Genomic DNA, 19,823 nt, shown 5'->3' on the forward strand with positions numbered 1-19,823 from the left:
CGAGCGCGAATGAGTGCTCCGTGTGAAAGAGTTAAATAAAAAGAAAAGTACCCCAAAACTGTCCAAGGAGCGCAAGATGAAGATGAGCGAAGTGGAAAAAAACGAACACACGCAGCTGGAATGAAATAAGTACTCATCACCCCTTTTCATTCCCCGTGTTCCCGCCGTGTCTTCTCGCCTCGTGGCGTAACCGACTTCTTGGAGAGGAATCGTCTTACGAACCGAACAAATGGCCACCGAAGGAATGTTTCTGCAAAATGAACTCGAAACACGATGCCGGGCGTTTAAGGACATTGCAAATTAATCCAGAAGCAAATCAAAACCAACTCCCGGGCCCGGTACATAGGGAAAACTGAAGAGTTGCGCGAAGATCATAAATCGGCTTTTCCGCTCGCCAGTTCCCGCGCTGTGTCGCTTCCGGTGGCCGGGCTTTTCTCGTGGCGTTGGCCACACTCGCTACGCTCACACTCGAGTGTCCTTCGGTGGGACAGTTTCTCCCAAACGGTGGCCAAAAGTGTCCCCCTGTCCCCGGTGTGGCCCATCCTGTGTCGTCTCGCGATTGGTAACAGTTATTTCTCGCCTTCGGTCGGTTCGTTTTTTTCTTCCTCCCGTTTTCTAGTGAACCGAGTTTCCCCCTTTGATTTATATCCTGTTTGCCAATTTTCGATGGAATATTCATCATCATCGTCCTTCGGGGTTGGCTTCTTTCCCGTGCTGTTTCTCTTTTTTCCTCTATTTCGGTACTATTTTTGTTTCTTCTCATTTATCTTGTGTGCGTATGGGTGCGCATGTTCTTTTTATTATTTATGCCCGTCTTGCTATCTTGTCATTACGGACGGGGGCACGGGCCGAAGGTACCCTTCTAAGTTTCTAACGGTTCCCGGCGGGCCGTTTGTTTTTATTTCGTGCCGACACAACTCTTAGCAGTAATTGGACGCTTCGCCTTGGGACCTTTACTTTTCCGTTTCCGAAATTTATTGACTGTTTTAGTAAGTTCTTTTCTTCTCTTTTCGCTTTTATTGTAAAAATTCTTCTTTTCGAAGTTTTTTCATGTTTCGAATAATTAAATTAACTGTTTGTTCATCTTTTATTTCATCTTTTCCATTATTTTCATTAACTCTAAGCCAAAAGTGGCAGTTTGTCCATTTGATGCTCGCCATTATTGCTCATGATCTTTTCCCCGTTGATGTTTATTAGTCGGTAGGCCGAGGCCGAGAACATTTAGCAAATCGAAGGGGCTGGACCCGTAGCCGGGGTTCGTCGAGTGTCGTGACTGGTCAGCGGTCAGGGAAACCTCGGAGCCGACTGACCGGAACCGATTTGATTTAATCAAAACGCTCCGGCCCCTTCTCCGGCCAACCGTGGAACCCTTTCTTAATCTTTTCCCTCGCCCATTCCTTCAGGTCCGGCCAGGCGCCGGCCAGTGACGCTGAAGAGATGCTTTTATTATGATGTAGTTACATGCGGATTTTCATGCCCGTTAACAACGCCCCAGGAGTTGACCGACGTCACTTGGCCCGTACTGGCCATTGGTCAACTGCCGGCGCACGCCACGGACGGGGTTACGACACTTGGCCCCTCTCGGCCCTCGGCAATTCTACTCGCCGGAGGTCCAAGGAAAAAGGTCATCCAATAAGGGATCGGACAGTCGTTGGAGACTCCCAACGAAAAAAACCCCTCCCCATCCCAAACTGCAACGGTTTGGGTCGAGGTCGAGCGTTTTAAGGCTGACCCTTTTCTCACACTGACCAGTCTGGGTGCGGCGAAGACATTTATGCGATTGCCTCCCGAGGTCCCGTAGGCCCTTCTTGGATCCTTCCCCGGTAAGTCCCCGGAAGACCGGACAGAAAAAGGACACTCGCTCCGAATGCGAATGCAATCGTATGCAAATGTCCCGGGGGCATGTAAGCTGACCGGGTCAACAGGGCGCACTCGGTGCACGACCTTTCCCGGGCCCCGAGACTTTTGGCCCGATTTAAATTGAAAGTTTTCCTAATTATTATTACCCGTTGCCCAACATCGCAGGGGCAGCAGCAACATCTCACTTGAACCCTAACCTCCGGACGGCCACTGGTCAGAAAGGTCAGGGAAAAGGTGGTGACCAGGGCCGGGAAGACGAAGAGGGGTTCAATCTGCTAGTTTGTAGCTACCCATTCCGGCACTTTTCCGCCAGCTTACAAGCGATAAAACTTGTTTCACTATTTTTATGTGCGGCTCACTCCGGACGGGCGTCGGAAGGTCTTTGCTTCCCGTGCCAGACCGGTCCATCCTTGCCAGGGAGGGAAGGTTTTAATTTTACGAGGTCCTGCCATCGGTCACTCCTGTTGGTGATCAATGAAAGTGCTGGTCAAACACGGTAGTCAAGGGTCCAACCGGGGACACTGCACTCCGAAGTTTAATCCGAGACCGGGCGACCTTTTGGTGCCCTGATTTATCACCTCCGGCACATGCGGCGTAAGGAAGCTCGCGGGAACTACGCCAAACGGCGCCTTATTTAATAGGCAGAAGGTCGCCGATCACCGATGGACGTTCTGTGAACTGCGAATAATTAAAATCATCCCAACTGACCCGTGGAACACGAAGGTGCCAAGTTTTTTTCTGCTGTGCGCCTAACCAGCGGATTAGATTAACGTGCGGTGGGACAATGTAGTCCGCGCAATCGAAAGTTGTACAGCTTTATGGGAATGTGACCACAAACAGGAAACCAAACGGTCAGCGGAATCATCTAATGGAATGTCGGTTGATTGTAACGGACATTCTTGCATAACCGTTACAGGAACTGGCCGTTTGAACCTACCGTTCGTTGAAAGGATATGTGAAAAACGAGCTATATTCAAAACGGATTGGGTGCTAAACAGTGAGCAACAGACCTTAACTTGAATCAAGAGAGAAACTGCTATCGGAGTAAAGTGCATTTACAAATTCCTTATTATAAAAATAATTATTGTAAAAATTGACATTTCTGACCTAATCGTGATTATCGAACAATGAACATCGAAATTCGTCACAAAATCACAAACTGGACGTTTACAGAAACCGCTTGGAGGTTTTAATCCAGTTCAATATAAATGTTTTATTTATGTTCAATTTTATACTCTGGAAAATCTCTGGACTCCAGAATTCAAAAACATTCGCCGTATTCGTTGAACCATCATTTACTTACTATCTTTTACACCTTTTTACTACTTGTCAGAAAGAACATTTATTTTAACGACTTCACGACGTGGTGTTACTATTTTTGATTTACTACTTAGTATCGACATCAATGTGGACGCGAAAGAACAAAATAATGTATGTTCCAACCAATAATTCCAATAATGTTCCAACATGTTTTCCCTCCAACGATAGTCGTGGTGAATTTACTCTCGCGTGGTGATTTTCAGTGGGATCCGTCAACAGAGGGCGCTAACGTATCGGTGCCAGAAGCAGGGTTTAGTTTGTACCTAAAAGTTTTAAAATAAGTCTGTGCGTAAGTGTTTCTAAAATGGTTTATTTTTGTGTATTGCAAAACATTAAATGACTCGCTAATGCTGTCCAACACATGAATGAATTTAACTCCATCGTGAGTTCCGACTTCTAAACTGAGTATTTGGATTAAGGGATGCTTGATAGTAGCGCACAAAAAGTAATACCACCTTTAAAAGAACTTATTTAATATCTACAACTCTAATAAGGAATTAATACATTGTTGGCAAACCTTTAGTTATGTAAAATTAATCGAATAAATCTTGCAAATCGGTTCGGTTGCAACGTCTGTTCCCATTTGAATCTATTTTAGGAGCATTTCGTAAGAGCAAAATGACTCAACACCGGCGAAATGTCTATGATAATGATCCAGCTTCCACCACCAAGTCAGGATGGCCGAGCGGTCTAAGGCGCTACGTTCAGGTCGTAGTCTTCTCTGAAGGCGTGGGTTCGAATCCCACTTCTGACATCTAACTTTTTTCCAATGGCTGAAATAAATACGACACCTATGGAAATTTTACAGATTTGACCAGTTTATTGTAGCACCGCTGCTTGCAATTATTTGCTAAATAAATATAGCTTACGAATTTTATTGATTTATTTTATTCAAATTATTTATTGAGAAAATATAGATTGGAATGTTAAGAGATCTAGTAACGTTCGATAAAATAAGTATTCGTATGTCAGAAGTGGGATTCGAACCCACGCCTTCAGAGAAGACTACGACCTGAACGTAGCGCCTTAGACCGCTCGGCCATCCTGACTTGTCTATTGTTTCTTGCTTCGATTTCAACCGATCGCGGACTTCAACCGAGCGCGGACCGAGATTGCTTAATAGACGGTGCGTGATGAGATATGCTCATGCGCGATAAGTATAATCAGGATTAAATTTCAGAACAGATGCAGTACTAGAAAAAAAATCACTGATGAACGAAAGAACGACTTCTGCAAAAGATATTTACAGTATTTTAGTAACTCTGTAATCGAATGTCTTATTATTTATGTTGTTTATGATACACTCCGAATCTCTTCGTTATACGCGTAAAGTAATGCCTTTCCAGCCTTTGAATCGCCACAATTGGCTCGACAATATGTACCAGTTCTCATTCGTGAAAAATATTGAACCCTTTGTCAATGAGGACAGACACGATGCTTTGTTTAAGTTAATTATACAGAACCTATCTGATCTCAATAAAAAGATTAGGCCTCCAGACTTAGACATTTTCAACAAGACTCCGAAACAAAATGATAGCCCTGTACAAAAATAAAATAATAAGAAAATACTGACTAGAGAGTTGGTTAACTCCATAAATCTTCACAATTGGCATGGTTCCTTTACACATTGAGGTGTTTTCAATAAACCGAAATATTAAGCAAACCTTGCTACTAAATTGCGGTAGTCGCACAGAACAAAATTATTAAACCATTTAAAGTAGGGAATATTTGTTGTAGCATAAAAGATTAGTTTTATTGTCAGAAGTGGGATTCGAACCCACGCCTTCAGAGAAGACTACGACCTGAACGTAGCGCCTTAGACCGCTCGGCCATCCTGACTTATCTATTGTTTCACGCTCTTTTGCTAACCGATCGCTCAATACAATACATAAAATGAGCGAAGTAATAAATTCTTATACAATTAAGAAATATCAATCGGGAAAATTAACTTCTTTTGTTTAATAGTTTTCATACAATTTATCCCGTTCTTTTATATAAAGCAAATGAGGGCTTTGCTTAAAAATCGGCGCACGTTCCAGTATTAGATTATTTTAAACATATTACTATGTTGGTCGTCCTTCGTACAGTAAGGACTGTACTTAGGTTACGTTGCAGTTCGCAAATGGTAATAGTGGTTTTTCTATGTTTGGGGCCTGTAATAAATTGTTTCGGATGGCCTTGATTCTGTGCACCAACAACGGTTTCTGGTTATTAAACTTCCTGCTAGTGATAATAAAAAAAACGCTGATAATGTCAGAAGTGGGATTCGAACCCACGCCTTCAGAGAAGACTACGACCTGAACGTAGCGCCTTAGACCGCTCGGCCATCCTGACTTCTTGACGATCGACGGAATGTTCTGGTCGGATCGTTGGCAGCAGAAACAACAGTCCATTAATACGCAATGTACTAGAAAGCTTATGATCGATATGGAAGGAAAATTAAAACCATCAACCATGTGAGACACAAAAAAACTAAACATTGAAAAAAAAACACCAAAGTTATACCGTGTTCACCAGGAGGCGTTTTTATTTTTACATAGTTTACCTTCATTGTGTTCGAAAGGTTCATATTTCCGGTACACCGTTCAGTTTCCGTTCTGCATTACTAAATTAAGCTTCATTTCGTCTACCAACCTTCTCGGTATCATTCAGTCATCATTTTTCCATTTGATTTTCCTTCACAATAACCAACTTTTATATCGCTCACGTTGCGCGTAAATAACACTATAAATGATTGTAAAAAGTAATGCAGTGAAGCAGTGCAAGCAACATATAGTGATAGTTATAAATACAGCGTGGCAAGAGTATCGTACCGAGATTACTGGTAAGTCGAAATCAAAACACGTTTCAATAAGTGAACATGGTTTGTGTCTTACAAACAAATAAAAGCCACGACGAGATTAATTTTCTTCCAACATTGTATTGTTACAGATTGTGGTACTCAATGCACAGTTTTCTTTAAATTTCTATTCGCTTTGCTTGACAAAATTTACGCATTAAAGGTTTGCCCTCCTTTTCCATTACACTAACGAACTGCTCAGAAGAATTGTACAACAGAAAATGTGTAAAGACGGTTCAGTTGCGTTGTGTTTCCCATTGTTACACTACGTACTCTGCATGATCCTGTATGTGTAGTTTAGTGGTTCTGTTTAGTTTAGGCTGTTCGTTCTATCTCAACAAGCAAATAGTTTAGAAGCTTTTCTACTGCTTCTTACACTTTCATACTCGGGTCCGGAATAGTTAAGCGGTGCACGACGGAGAGAAAACGGTTGGACATGGTCACTGTACGGAATTTATATTTTATCTGTTTCATACTTTAATCTGGCATAGTTTTTTTTCCTAAACGTGAGCACATTTTAAGTTGCCGTATCATTTCTCATGGCATTCAAAATGCCACTGCATTCAGACCACACTCGACAACATAAACTTGGCCTCGGGTTAATTGTCGGAAGTACTGTAAATGTTAAGTTTTCTCGCTCCTTTATTGTTCGCATATTAAACTACAATGGTCTTACTATCCTATATATTGATCCTGTATTTGGCAAAAAACGTGAAGACTGAGACAATCGAGGAGCAATTCGGTTGATTAGATTGGTTGGTGGTGGCATTACGACGGACACGAACAGATACTCCAAGTGAAGCAAAGGTAGACCTTTTATGTTACGACGACAAACGACGAGTTCCCAACCAACGCACGTTCCGCAGGCAAACACAGAAACAAACCAAAAGCACAAGCACTTAAGATTTCGCCCACAAACAGTGGGAATAATTTTAACTTCTAAAAACCTCCGCAAATAGCTTTAAATTTATACATCGGTTTTTGTTTGTCTCTAATTTTGCGCCCTTAAAGTTTAGTTCATTTTGAAAGCACCTTTTCCATATATATTATTACGTCGATCATACGGTTGTCGTGATCACTCTCGGCTCTACTGCACCACGGTCGATCGACTTTAGTATATTTTCTTCTTGTGTTTTTATACACACTTTTTTATCGTCCAATACGTGGACAGCGTAAAACGTTTCTTCCAAAAGAAAAACCTTGCCCTCGCGCATCTGCTCTCCGCGAAAGCGCCGGATTCGCCGTTCACAATTCGTTTTTGGTCGTCCGTAAAATCACGGGCAGAGCGAGCGCGCGTGTCCTGTGGAAAAGCCGTGTGGATCATCACGATTCGATTGCGTCCACGATTGCGCGCGTGTGCACTAGAGCTTTGATTTGCTTTAATTGTAAAATTCGATATAACATTGTAAAATTATTGTTTCCATTTCGCCATGGTGTATAATGAATGATCGTGTAGCCCGTGTTGGTGTGAGTTTGTGTGGGTATGTGTTGGGTGGCGTTTATTTAGTCCTTTTTCACATCACTCCCCCGTGCATCCCGATCGGAAGCACGCGGGAAACGTACGTCCTCGTGCCCGTTGCACGTTTGCGAGTAAAACCTCGTTACATGGTTCTCTTAATTTGCCATCCTAAACAGTATCCTCGAAAAGAATGAAAAACGAAGCTGAATTCCAAAAGTACTACGGGGACACATAAAAACACGACTACGGCTACATCTACGAGCGCCCACCCAGGGACAGAAGCCAGCCCAACTCGCTGCGGTAGAGCGTATCTTTCTTCCTCCTGTGGATTCCTTGCGTTGGTCCTGATAAAAAAGCACCTGACGGCAAAACGCCTTCGATTGATCGTGGAACAACCTTTAACACATCCGTGTGTCACTCTACGCTACGCGCGACTCGAGCGGTTAAATGATGAAGAAGCATTTTTAGTAGTAACGGTGACTTGCGCTAGTCCGATTTATTACAAACACTATCTCGGTTTTAGTCTACTCTAACGCGGCACGGCGCGATCCTAAATCTAAGCTTAGCCCATGGCACTTGCTGTCATCTTTTCGTCCGGTTTTTAGTCGTTCGTTTATTGGTTGCCTCCCTCCTCCGGGTACATACTCTTACTGCTTCCCTTGTCCGGCTCGGCCCGCAGAACAGTGGTGTGCGCACTACCGGACCCACAACCTGTACACAACAACTACTCCCGAGGGCCAGAGATTCGGGATCGGATTCCTGATTTGGTTTTGTTTCGTTGCACTCACCGGAAGTCCAACGTGGCTGACCTGCTCCTAACTAGGCGTTGAGGGTTTAAAAGCAACATCAAACCTTTGCGCACGTTGATGTGGCCGCTACTTCCGCACCCACCTTACAAAATGCGAAGTAAAGGCTTGTATAAACTGTACATAGTGGTGTAACCGAGAGCGGTGTTCCCATCCGGTTACAACTCTTATAGATATAGCGTTCCGCCGTCCGTCTTAATCGAAACACTCCGAACTTGCAGCGCAATCCGAGATAAACCGATACTTTAAATAAATTAACCTTAAACGCCGGCCAGTTTTCCTCACCCATCGGATGCCATTTTGCTTTGCTACTTAATCACAATGATGGTTGATCGCTTGGTTCGCGCTCTCTCAGTTTCGATTGCTGCATGATGCGTTGCTTTCGCCCTTAACCTAATTTACTTCGCACTTCGCTCTTATCTACTTAATTACGACATTTTTACTAAGCAGACTTTTTTCACGTTTCCCGAAGACGCCGCCGCCGACACCGGCGGCCACTAGGTGTGGGGAAGACCGTAACCCAACGGAGCCACGTTGCCACTCTCGAAGACAGATTCAATTGTAGACCAACCGCTGCACATAACGAACATCATCGAATCGGCATCACGAACACCACCGTTGGGGCCACTTGGGACGAAATCTTATTCCGAAGCAGTTGGCCCACCCGAGCAGCGGTTCCTCCTATCAGGCTCAGACGCGCTGCTGGTGAGTCGGTTGCGGTTGCTGCTGCTGATGCTGTTGGTGATAGTGATGCTGCTGCTGCTGGTGATGCAGCTGATGCTGCGGTGTTCCGGTTGTGGTCAGTTGCGTCTTTTCGCTTCGCTTCGGAGGTGGCGGTGGAGGGCGCTTCTTGACGCCGGCTGGCGACTGCATCACCGGCGCCATCACGACGTGTGCCGGCATGCCGATCGGATAGTTGGGCTCGATGCCCATGTTGCTGCCGAGATTTTCGTACAGCCCGTCCGGCGCACCGTAGTGCTCCTGCACCCAGTTGCTCACGTTGGCCGTCTCGCGGTAGTACGGGGTGGCCGAGGAGTACAGCTCCGCGCCGTGCATGTCGCGGAAACCGAGCACCTCGTGGGGCGTGGTGGCCGGCTCGAGTTTGCACTTCTGCGCCACCTGCCACTTTTTGTTCATGACGCGCTGCAGATCCTTGAGGAAGTCACGCGGCGGATTGGCGCTCGATTCGCTTAGCCGCTTCGGTGAGGTGTAGGTCGTCGAGAGGCGCGTCGCCTCGGCCCGTGGAGGAGGCACCGGCGGACTGGACGGTCCACCGGGGCTACTGTACGAGGCGCACAGGCGTCGCGGCGACGGCGGAACGTCGTGCACCTCGTCCTCGAAGCAAACCTTGCGGCGCAACAGCACGGGCGATTCAGCGAACGATACACTCTTGGTGGCCGACGGAGTCGGTGAGTCCACCGTGGAACTGTCGCTCCCGTTGTACGGCGGAGGCGCCTTGTACGGTGGCGCCTTCAGGGCCGACGGTTTGAGGGTTTTCGAGTAGATCGGTTCCTTCTTCAGGATCGGCGTTGTTGCCGGGCTCGGCAGCGTGTGGCTGTGGTTCAGCTTCATGATCGATTGCGCCACGGAAGGCAGCCCCGCACCCGGCTGCTGCTGCCGAACCGCTCCATTAACCGGAACGCCCGGAACTGCGGCCTGCGTCGAGGCAGGGGCGAATTGCATGGGCATCGCGGCCACTGTTGCGGATGGGGGCGGTGGCGGAGGAAATTGCACGGAAGCCAGCGACAGCTGAGATCCGCTGAACGAATTGTCCAGCTCGGTCTGGGTCGGTGGCGGAGGCAGTGAGTCGAGCGACAGTGTCGAACCGGAGAAGGCCGCACCCAGCATCGGGTCGTCGGCGGGTGGTGGCGGGGGAGGTGGTAACGAAAACGTGGAATCCGTCATGCAGGAAGGTATCGGAGGATCGACGACCACCGTTGGGGACCCGCCGTTGATTGGGTTGCTGCTGGAAGGAGACATTGGTGGTGACGTCAGCGAGAGATGGTGGTGCGTAAGGCCAGCGCCGCCGCTCAGGATGGTGGTTGGAGGCTCAAAGTTGACCGGTGTGTTCAGCAAACTGCCAACGGGGGTCGGTGTGGACGCGGAGGAACTCATGCTTTCAATCGAACCACGGTTCTGCTGGCTCGGCATCGGCGGCCGTCGCTTAAGCGTTCCGCTTCCAGTGCTCTCCTCGCTCCTTCGCCGGCTGTGCCTTCGGGTCAGTGTTCCGCCGTCGCGCGCCTCGCTGGCAGGAGATCCGATCGTTGCGTTCGGTCCGGCGCCACCGGAACCATCCTTCAGTCTCGTCGTTTCGCCGACCTCCTTCAGCTGGCGCGTCATCGACGTCAGCGGCAGGTTGGGCTTCATCGACGGTTTCCGTTTAATCGTCCCGGTTGGGAACTCCGAGTCGAATCCATTGTTCTCGTCCGACAGGCAACCGCTCGAGCTGGACGAAGACGCTCGCGACAGGCGCCCGTTACTGTTGGCACTTCCGCCCGTCAGGTGTCCTCCGCCCGGAACCAGGTGACTGCCAACGACACCACCACCGCTTCCACTGCTGTTGCTGCTGCTCGTGCTACACTGTGACGGCACGGACGAGACGATGCTACCGATGGAGCTGCTTCTGGCCGAACTCAGCTTATCCAGCTCTTCCCGTGCCAAATCGTCCAACAGTGTCCGGTGGTTGTCCAACAGCTTCTTGCCATACTGCGGAAAAAGGAGGTCATCAGGTCGCCGTCTAACAGAGCTACCCGTGGTTCTATACTAACCTTCATCACCCGTATAGCAGTGACCCAGTTTTCCAGTGTTGCCGCATCCTCGGTGCACAGCATCTTCACCGAGCGGATACCCTTAACGCCGGGCGGTACCTTCGGGCAGCGCAGCGCAAACGTGTAGTCCGACGGGGCTTTGTGCTTCTTCTTCCAGCTCAGCCCACGGTAGACCTCGTGGCCGGCGAACAGGGCCAGGCACAGCAGGTCCTTCGCCGAGCGTGTCTTTTCCTTCGGGTAGTAGTGCAGCCCGGAAGCCCGCAGCACAAAGTGATACTTCTTCCAGCCCTTCTTCGCGTCATTCTTCATGTAGAGTGGGCCCTCCAGCGCGATCTGGTTGCCGCTGGTGAAGAACTCATCCAACAGCATTGCCCTACGGTCAAAAGAGATGGTAAGCGATTCGTTCGAAGCACTCAGCTCCCCACCACCAAAAGCCTACGTACCTCGTGTGCTCGTCATGCTCGCTGCCCGGTGCCATCTGCGTGCCGGGCAGGAACGTTTCCGGTGTCCTGAACAGGGCCACCTTATCCGGCCGGCGCAGGAACAGGACCCGGTTCTTGGAGTCACGGTTCCACAGCATCAGATTGTCGACCAGCATCTCGTGGTCCTCGAACAGGCGCTCCATCTGGTACTCGGGCAGGTGTTCGACGATCGCCCACGTCGGCTCCATCTGCACGTGGTTCTTGTCGGCCAGCAGGCGCGTCACGTGCCCGCAGCTCATCGTCTCGTCGATCAGCAGCGACTTTGAGGCCCCGTCCGCCGAGAACGCCTTCACAAACAACCGCCGCACCGACGCCTGCTCCATTTTTTGCAGGGCCAGATGTATCTTGGCCGCCTTGCCCCCATCCGGCTGGTGGCCGGCGGCTCCACCGCCATTCGTCGCCGCCGCCTGCAGATGCTTCAGATGGGAACTGCTCACGCTGCTCGAGGCGGACGACTCGCTCGACATCAGCGACACGGTGTCGCTGAAGGCGGAATCATTGTCCGGACTGTCGGTCCGTGGCTCCCGGTGTAGGGTGAGGCTGGCGCCCCCGACACCGCCCACGCCGGGGCCACCCATGCCGCTCGCGATGCTGCCCCCGCTGCATACCGTATCGGCCGCCACGCTGCTGCAGCCACTCTCGGACGAAAGGGTCGTGTTGGTGGCGGCCGATATCGTCGAGTTGGTGCGGCTGTGGCTGCGCCCGTGGCGCAGGTCACCGCGCTCCTCCAGTATACTCAGCTCGCCCAAAATGGCGTCCAGTTCGGCTTCCTGCGTTTCCTCCAGGTTGGCCATCGAGAACCGGTACGAGTCGGTGCGCTCCGAGGAAGTACTACTTTTCGGCCGCAGCCGCGCTGTCGTGGTCGTCGTCGCCGTCTGGTTTACGATGGCTCCTGCCGCTGTCGGTGGTGTGCTGTTGATTTCAAAACTCTGCAAATGGATGGACAAAGAGAACAGTGGATTAGTTTCACGCTCCAGTGCTTTTAATGCCATCTACACCCAACCAAAACCCCGAGCGAAGGTGATTGCGCGTGAGAGAGCCCAAACATGGCTCTCGATTTAATTAAAAGCCAGCCAGCCAACCGTCCCCGCCTGGGCACCCCAGTTCCAATGCTATCTTCCGGCTGTGGGATCCGGCCCAAATAACTTTACATTACATTAAGGTACACTTTGGAGCCTCACAAACTTTTCTTCTAGTTCTTGGCCGTTCTTCCTCTCTCACGGAACGCGGATTTCTTCAACCGGAACCGGTTCGTTCACCGAAGCCGAACGTTTAGATTGTGCTCGCTCCGACACTCAGCCGGCCCGCGATCGCTGATAGTGGCGGCTTCCGATGGAGTCTGCTGATAGCTGACAAAGCATCACTAGAGTCGCAGCCGCTTCTCCACCGAACCGTCACGGACAACTTCCCTGCGGATACTATACGACTACGGAGTGGAGCTCGGCCGGAGACCATCGTAGGACCATCGCTCGCTGGGTTCGCGCTACACAACCCGCCACTGACCATCGAGAAATGCGTGAAAAACAGCGAAAGCCAACCGGATCAAAGATCATTTTTCTTGCACTGCGCGCCCATTAGTCACTCCTCTAGCCGGGCCGGGTTGGTGTGCCGAGAATACCGAGAATTAATTCGAGCCAGAAGGCACTATTATCTGTACCGCACAGCCACGTACAGCAGTTCCGAAGTCACTCCGCTCCGGTTTGTTTGTTTAGGAAAAACACAAACGTGCCCAGGCCGCAGACCGTCTGCGAATATGTGGTGGTGGTGGTGCTGTTGGGGGCCAGTTCCGAGAAATCCCGACCATTACTCCAAGCAGGATCAGTGAGCTGCCGGAGCCACCCCGAAATGGGGACCGTTTTCATTGAGAAATAGTATTCCAAACAAACGCACACATGCGTACGGGTTACGCATTCGACGCACATGCACACGGCTATTGATTTGCAGGCAAAGAATCCATTTGGAACTCGAAATCTGCTGTGGAGATACCGGATCTGCGGGATCCCGAAATAAACGGTACGGAGGCCGGGCCCCGGTCTCTAACCGTAATCTTTCTCTCCACACCAACAATGAGTCCATGTTCCGTCCGTCCGGCGGAACCGTCACCGGGAAGGCATGTCATAATCGCCCACCTAAATTCGAATCTTTTCGCAGAAAGTCTGCACGGCGACGATTGCCTCACGGGGACGCACGGGCGTGAAAGCGGCCGCGGTAATGCGACGGAACATAGCACACAATCCGCCACACAGACCCACGGTCCCGATTAGCCAATTAACGGTGGCGCACGTCTCCCCGAGACACGAACTTCTCAGCGCCATTTATTTTTAAAACCCCAACTCACCAATCTAAACAAATTGGCCGCGCGCGGCCAGTGGATGGATTGAGCTGTCGGATGGACGGACGGACGGGTGCAGCGTTGCCAGGGTTGCTGGTGCAGGGGAACACACAGGTGGACAGAGAGGAACGATAAACTGAACCGAAAACCGAAAAAAGCACACCGAAAACACACTCTACAAACACGGTGACTAATGGGGGAAAAAAGGGTCCACACCGCCGCTGCGTGGTTCGGAAGCTACTGGCCCCGCACACGGGTGCCGCAGAGGCCACACGGTACCGATTTTGGGGCGGCCGTTCCAGATGCCGAAGATGCACGACAATGCAGTGGAGTGCTGCGAGCGCATGCGCTCCCCCAAACGACGGGACGGAATCGATCTGACGGGACTTGTGTCTGCGGTGCACGCACTCGAATCTGACAACCCATACATGGAGACTCTCCATCGCCGACGGTTCCCGTGGGATCGAGAGGGCGCTAGTGTTCGTTCGCCGGCGCCCACGAGAGAGACGCGATGAATGAGCAGAAACTGTCCACCCCGAACTGTCAGCGGGCAGCAGCCAGGTAAACAAAAACATTCGTGACGTCAACTCGCAAGAAAGCCGCCATTCGCGGCCGGATGATTCACTCATCTGTGGCACGCTGGCCGGTAACCGGTTGGAACCGGTCCTGCCCTTTCTCGGCCACGTCTCGCCCCGCTACTACTGCTGTGACACAACGGTGGCCGGCAAATTACGGCCGGATGTACGGGATCGCGTGAAAACCAGGTGTGAGCAATGCGCGAAACTCGATCGACGCAACCTCCTCCACGTGATTACGGAACCTCCAAATCGGGACCAATGCGGACATTCGCGTGAATATCGAGGCCACACCACCGAGGTCGTCAGATGCCACCAGGAGAGGACGTATTACGCAACCCGTGCTGGTTAATCTGCATCTGCACAGAGCCTAAGACACGCTGTCGGGGCCGGGTATTACACCGATTGGCACCGTGTGGCAGCACCTCCTGCCCCATGTAAAACCCATAATTGCCTACAATTAGATTAAAAGTGAGAGGATCGTGTTACGAGTGGCAGAGTACGACAGAAATCTGACGTGCGGCCGAAAGGTGCCGCATCGCTCGGGCGCCTTTCACCGCCTGACACACGACGCAGCGACCCAACCAGGGGAGCCACATCGGTTCTAAACCGTCCCACTTATACCAGCGTGTGCCCGTTGGCATACATTTTGCCGGAGAGGGCCGTGGAAACCATAGAAATTAAATGGCACACAAGGCGCCCTTCTGCGGTAGGCGTTTAGTTAAGGGTCGGGGTACAGGCAAACCCAAGGAAAACTAGCAGCTGAATATTGAATTCAAATTATGTTCAGCAATCAGGAATAGTTCATCAAGAAGGGGTCAATTCGGATTGGCACTAGCACCACTATTTTGTTAACACTCTTGCAATCTCCAATTCTTGAATGTTTGCTTTTGTTCCTAACAGAAGTCTTCGGCCAGTACTTTGTCGCTTTCTTATTTGGAAGGTTTATCTCACCTTTTTAGCGTTCACCTTTTCCTGTCGAATTTCTAAGGATTTCTCGATGTCCCAGTATTTTTCAATTGCAACAAGTTCTACGGGTTTCCTGAGCTACCTTTCCATAATGGTAAGTGGCTCATCTGTGGTTGTCTGCTCTTGAACATAGTAGCCATCTTTGGTAGGCCCTCTTTGATTGCGCTGTCATAACGAGAGTTTTGAAGTTGCAAATTTTTGACGTTTTGGTCCACTCCATATAGGATCAGCCAAATCATCTCTTTTTTAAATGGAATGTTGTGTAAAATTCAAGACCTGATTGAAGCTCCTTTTGAAGATTTCTGTGCCATTCATCAGTGAGCATTGTGGCAAACAGCTTCCGTGTGGGACATTTTCACCTTTTTCGACGCCTGCCTTGTGAGTGGAAAGTCTCGAACATTTCGCTGATCCTGAGGACTGCGTTCCGCTTCGATTGAAAGTTATCCTTTCGCTTACCACAATGAGACATGAAATTCCAACACTTCTGAGCAGAATATCTTTACACGTAAGTGTGGTTGGTCTGGACTCCTTTTTCAAAAACAAATTCAAAAAAACATATTTTATGACGTTACAGAACTGGTGAGGTTTAATTATAGGCTTTCTGCAGCAGAGCATATCATCGACAAACATAGAAATTGGAGTTCACTGTGGTGAAGTTTTGCCGTGTCCATCCCTTACCAGTCCCTTCCCCCTTGCCGCCCCCTGGATGGGTCGTGGCAACCCAAGGAAGACCACTTTACGACCTCTCCTCGGGCGTGCTTCGTGTTGCAAAGCATAATCAAACGGTTTTAAAGCGTCTTTTAATGGGCGCCATCACTGGGCGCCATGCTACGGCGGTACGGAGAAGTATCTTATTATTTCACCCGGACTCAACGAAGGGCAGCCCGATTTTCAACAGAGTGACAAACACCCGCTACAAGCGTCCACATTTTCCGTTTCGGAACGTCTTCAATAAAACGGGAACACTGTACAATCCGGGGAATCCAGAACACTACTACGCGGCGGTGGCGGCGGCGTGTGGTTACCGCCACCCATCCATCATTCAACAACAAATCATTTACATACACTCGGCTGACTGCTCGGTTGCTTTACACACCACGACGCTCATAAACGAGCATCAGCAACAGACCGCGGTCGGAGGATGAATATTAGGAACGCCCCAGCCCCAGGAACTTCAAAGTTCGAACCAAACGGCCCACCACCGGCGTTGGCCCACCCGCCCCCGTGTAATCCAGAATATGTTTATGCTGGGCCATCAAACAAAAAAAAAAGGAAAACAACGTCTAGCGCTTTTTGGGGAGTTTACCATCGGGCTGGGCTGGCACCGAGTTTGATTAAAGTAATAATCCCCACCATTCTAGAGCCCCCACTCGCCGGGTTGGGTGGGAAACAACGTGGCCACAAAAGCACCACTAGCACCGCCCCACAAGTGTCTATTCTCGGGCTCCCCCCAGCGAGGAGCGTCGGGTCTGTCAAGAAGAACCAAGGGGCCCTCTTCTGCTACCTCGAGGGGGGACTGACTCGCCGCTGTCAAATGTGCATTAACATTAAACGTCTTCTTCCTGACACCCACAAACTGGAGGCAACAATCGAACCCACGACGCAGCTGAAGGGGAGACCACGACTATGGGCCGGTTACCCGAGCCGCGGTGAACCGGGAAGTTAGTTCGTGCGCACATCCGTTAAAATCATTGTCGTCTTTCGCCGTTGTCAACGCTTCCCGAACGGATACAGACGGACGCCCCCGGTCTCCCCGGTCGGCGTGGAAAAGGGTTAGCGCAACAACGACCAGCGTACCAGCGTGTGGCGTTGGTGGAAAGACGTGGCCACCGCTAAACACCGCCGGATAGTCACCAGAGAGAGAGGAAACGGTAACTTCCGCTGGCAGCGAAACGGAAGAATACTGATTAGACGACACACGGGCACACATTTCAATGCCGGCCGGTAGAATATGGTCTATTCAATATGCGGTGTCAGGTTTGGCCACATGTTGGAAATATATTCCTCCGGTGGAATATCGCTGGATTTAGGATGGATTGTCCACGATGCAGGCGCAGTGACCAAAATCCCGCCCGGACGGAACTTCCTCTGCTGGACACAACGAGTTTGATAATTAAATCCCCCTCATGGCGGAACTCCACAACAGAAAGTCCTCGTGGAAGTTCACTCAACGACTGCGATGATGATGATGATGGCTCCCACTCCACGCTAGAATGGGTTTTTATCCAGGGTCCGGGAACGCCGTCCCGTAGGCCTCCACAGCCAATCCCGGTCGATGGAATTACTGATTGATCCTCTCGCTTTTTGTGTGGCTGACTTCTCTGTTCCGCCAGAACCCGCGGCGCGTCGGCGAAAGGAAGTTTTTAATTTGAATTCATAATGTTCGCAGCGCACATTAAACGGTCGGCCAGCGGACCGGGCGAGTGAGGCGACCCCAAAAAAACCGGCCACGCACAAGAATGATAAAGAATGATGACTTCCACAGAGCGGCCTGGCAAATACGGCAATCGCAGTTGTCGGCTGGCCGCGATTTATTAGCCCGACGTTCCGTGGCTGCCCATCAGCGGTGCGGTCGTTAAACGGTTGTCAACACGTTCACCGATCGGCGCTCTGGTGGATCATCACGCCATTAGTTATTCATTCATTCCCGGTCCCCACCCGATCTTGGAGAAGCCGGTGGGGGCCTGGAAACAGCATTACCATCAATCCCGCGCCAGCAGTGGCCGGGCCTGTGTCAATTATTAATGACCCGCGGATGCGTCCAAGAATGGCGGAAGCCGTTACAACACGGCAGCCATGTTATCAGAAGCGCGTCGATTGAACGGCCATAGCTTATGCTAATACTTTCCCCACCCCGGGGGGGGGGCACTTCCGGGTACTTCGGCGGAGGTCGACAGACCCATAAAATATCACCCAGGCGACAAAACGAGGGACGCGACCGATTCTGGGACAAGCCCGATCATTGCCTTATCGTATCGATTTGGCAAACCTCACGTTCCAGTGGTTTGAGAGCGCCCTTTTCTGGGACAGGAATTTCCCGATCTCTCCCGGAGGCCGGACAGTGAAGCTGATTCTCATAAAGACCAGCGGGTTCCGAGAAGAACGTGACCAGACCCGACGGCCCGCAGGCCCGCCGGTGAGATGTACGAGGAATCCCAAAAAGGGGAAACATCAGATCGGGACGATCGGTAGCGATCAGGGAAACACACGTCCTTCCCGCTGCATAATATGTCCACTTGATAGTTTCTCCACGATCACCACACCGCGGGCTGGTTCGGATTCTCGAAACAGACCGCTCCGCACAAGAGATCTTGTCCCGGGGGCGGTGTATCTCGTTAGAAATTCAAAACAAACCCGAAAATCCACGGGGAACCAGGACAGCGGGACGACAGCCCGAAGGAATGGCCGACAAGAGAGAACACAAGGGAAACACGTTATTAAAATACACCGAAGGCCTGGAGTTTTACGGTGGACCTGGCCTGGAAGAGGAATGGAACCGTTCGGCCGGAGGAAGCGGCTTACATTCCTACCCCGCACAGTAGTGGCCGCCCCGGCCGCTCTGGGAGAGTATTCCTGATAGATTACGCCTAACGATCGAACCGAGTCGCTGTTGGTAGCCGATGTGCTGCTCCACGTTATCGCCGCTGAAGTGTTAACGGAAGATAGAGATAAAACTGCCCAGCCAGAGAGTGCCGGAAGCCGGACAGCACACGGAGAGCAGCGGTCTATGTAAACATCGACAATACTTTCGATTGTTTGTTTGTGAACTTCTTCGTACCAATTGCGCAGAGCAGCGTTGGGGTTTCTGGGGAGTGAACGAAGAATGTTCTTTCTGGGGGTTTGCCACCCGGGACTATGGATTCCAAAGTTATGTAGTGACCCTGTGACTCATGGTGGCAATGCTCTCCAGACAAAGAAAAATGCATCCCATGTATCAAACAAGGCGCGCGGGTGTCTTAGAACCCACCAGCCGCAGTTGACGACGACGACGAAGAATGAAAATGCCACTTGGTGGCGTTTGCATCGCTTCCTTATTCTGCGGGACTCGAGACAACAGGGCAGCGCTGTGCGGCGGCGGAGAAAAATATCTTCCTCCCCACACATATCAGATGGCAAGCGGATGGAATAATAATGCATTTCGGTTTCGGGTTCGTCCCAGTCCCGCCGGTCCCGGCAATGCAACCCCGGGCCGGGCTCACCCATCACCCATACGCTGAGCTGGCGCGGCGTGTGTGATTTGATTTCCAGAAAAGAATCTTCAGACTGGAATCTTCCCGCCATCGCTGGCGTGCCCCTGGCACAGGCAGAATAAACAAACGCAGTAACGCCGTGGTTTTGCTCTTGCGTCCTGCCCAACTTCAAACTTCCGCTGCCAAGACCGCAGCGCAGTAATGCACATCTCGCCTGTCGTCT

At 50.6% G+C, this 19,823-nt stretch overlaps 1 protein-coding gene and 4 non-coding genes across 5 annotated transcripts; 1 reads left to right on the forward strand and 4 right to left on the reverse strand.

Moving 5' to 3' along the window:
• Window positions 1-3,851: 3,851 nt before the first annotated feature.
• On the forward strand, window positions 3,852-3,934 carry Trnal-cag (transfer RNA leucine (anticodon CAG)). Its single transcript has one exon. It is a non-coding gene; the product is annotated as a tRNA-Leu (tRNA).
• Window positions 3,935-4,146: 212 nt separating this feature from the next.
• On the reverse strand, window positions 4,147-4,229 carry Trnal-cag (transfer RNA leucine (anticodon CAG)). Its single transcript has one exon. It is a non-coding gene; the product is annotated as a tRNA-Leu (tRNA).
• A 707-nt stretch (window positions 4,230-4,936) lies between these two features.
• On the reverse strand, window positions 4,937-5,019 carry Trnal-cag (transfer RNA leucine (anticodon CAG)). Its single transcript has one exon. It is a non-coding gene; the product is annotated as a tRNA-Leu (tRNA).
• Window positions 5,020-5,431: 412 nt separating this feature from the next.
• On the reverse strand, window positions 5,432-5,514 carry Trnal-cag (transfer RNA leucine (anticodon CAG)). Its single transcript has one exon. It is a non-coding gene; the product is annotated as a tRNA-Leu (tRNA).
• A 1,415-nt stretch (window positions 5,515-6,929) lies between these two features.
• On the reverse strand, window positions 6,930-12,343 carry LOC131209210 (ras-associated and pleckstrin homology domains-containing protein 1). The gene is made up of 3 exons (XM_058202220.1): window positions 11,496-12,343; window positions 11,053-11,425; window positions 6,930-10,990 (listed from the first exon to the last, which is right to left on the reverse strand). The coding sequence occupies exons 1-3, from the start codon at window positions 12,326-12,328 to the stop codon at window positions 8,975-8,977; spliced, it is 3,222 nt and encodes a 1,073-aa protein (XP_058058203.1). The 5' UTR covers window positions 12,329-12,343; the 3' UTR covers window positions 6,930-8,974.
• Window positions 12,344-19,823: the final 7,480 nt, after the last annotated feature.

Source organism: Anopheles bellator, chromosome 2 (genome assembly GCF_943735745.2).
Source record: "Anopheles bellator chromosome 2, idAnoBellAS_SP24_06.2, whole genome shotgun sequence".
NCBI classification, from domain to species: Eukaryota; Metazoa; Arthropoda; class Insecta; order Diptera; family Culicidae; genus Anopheles; species Anopheles bellator.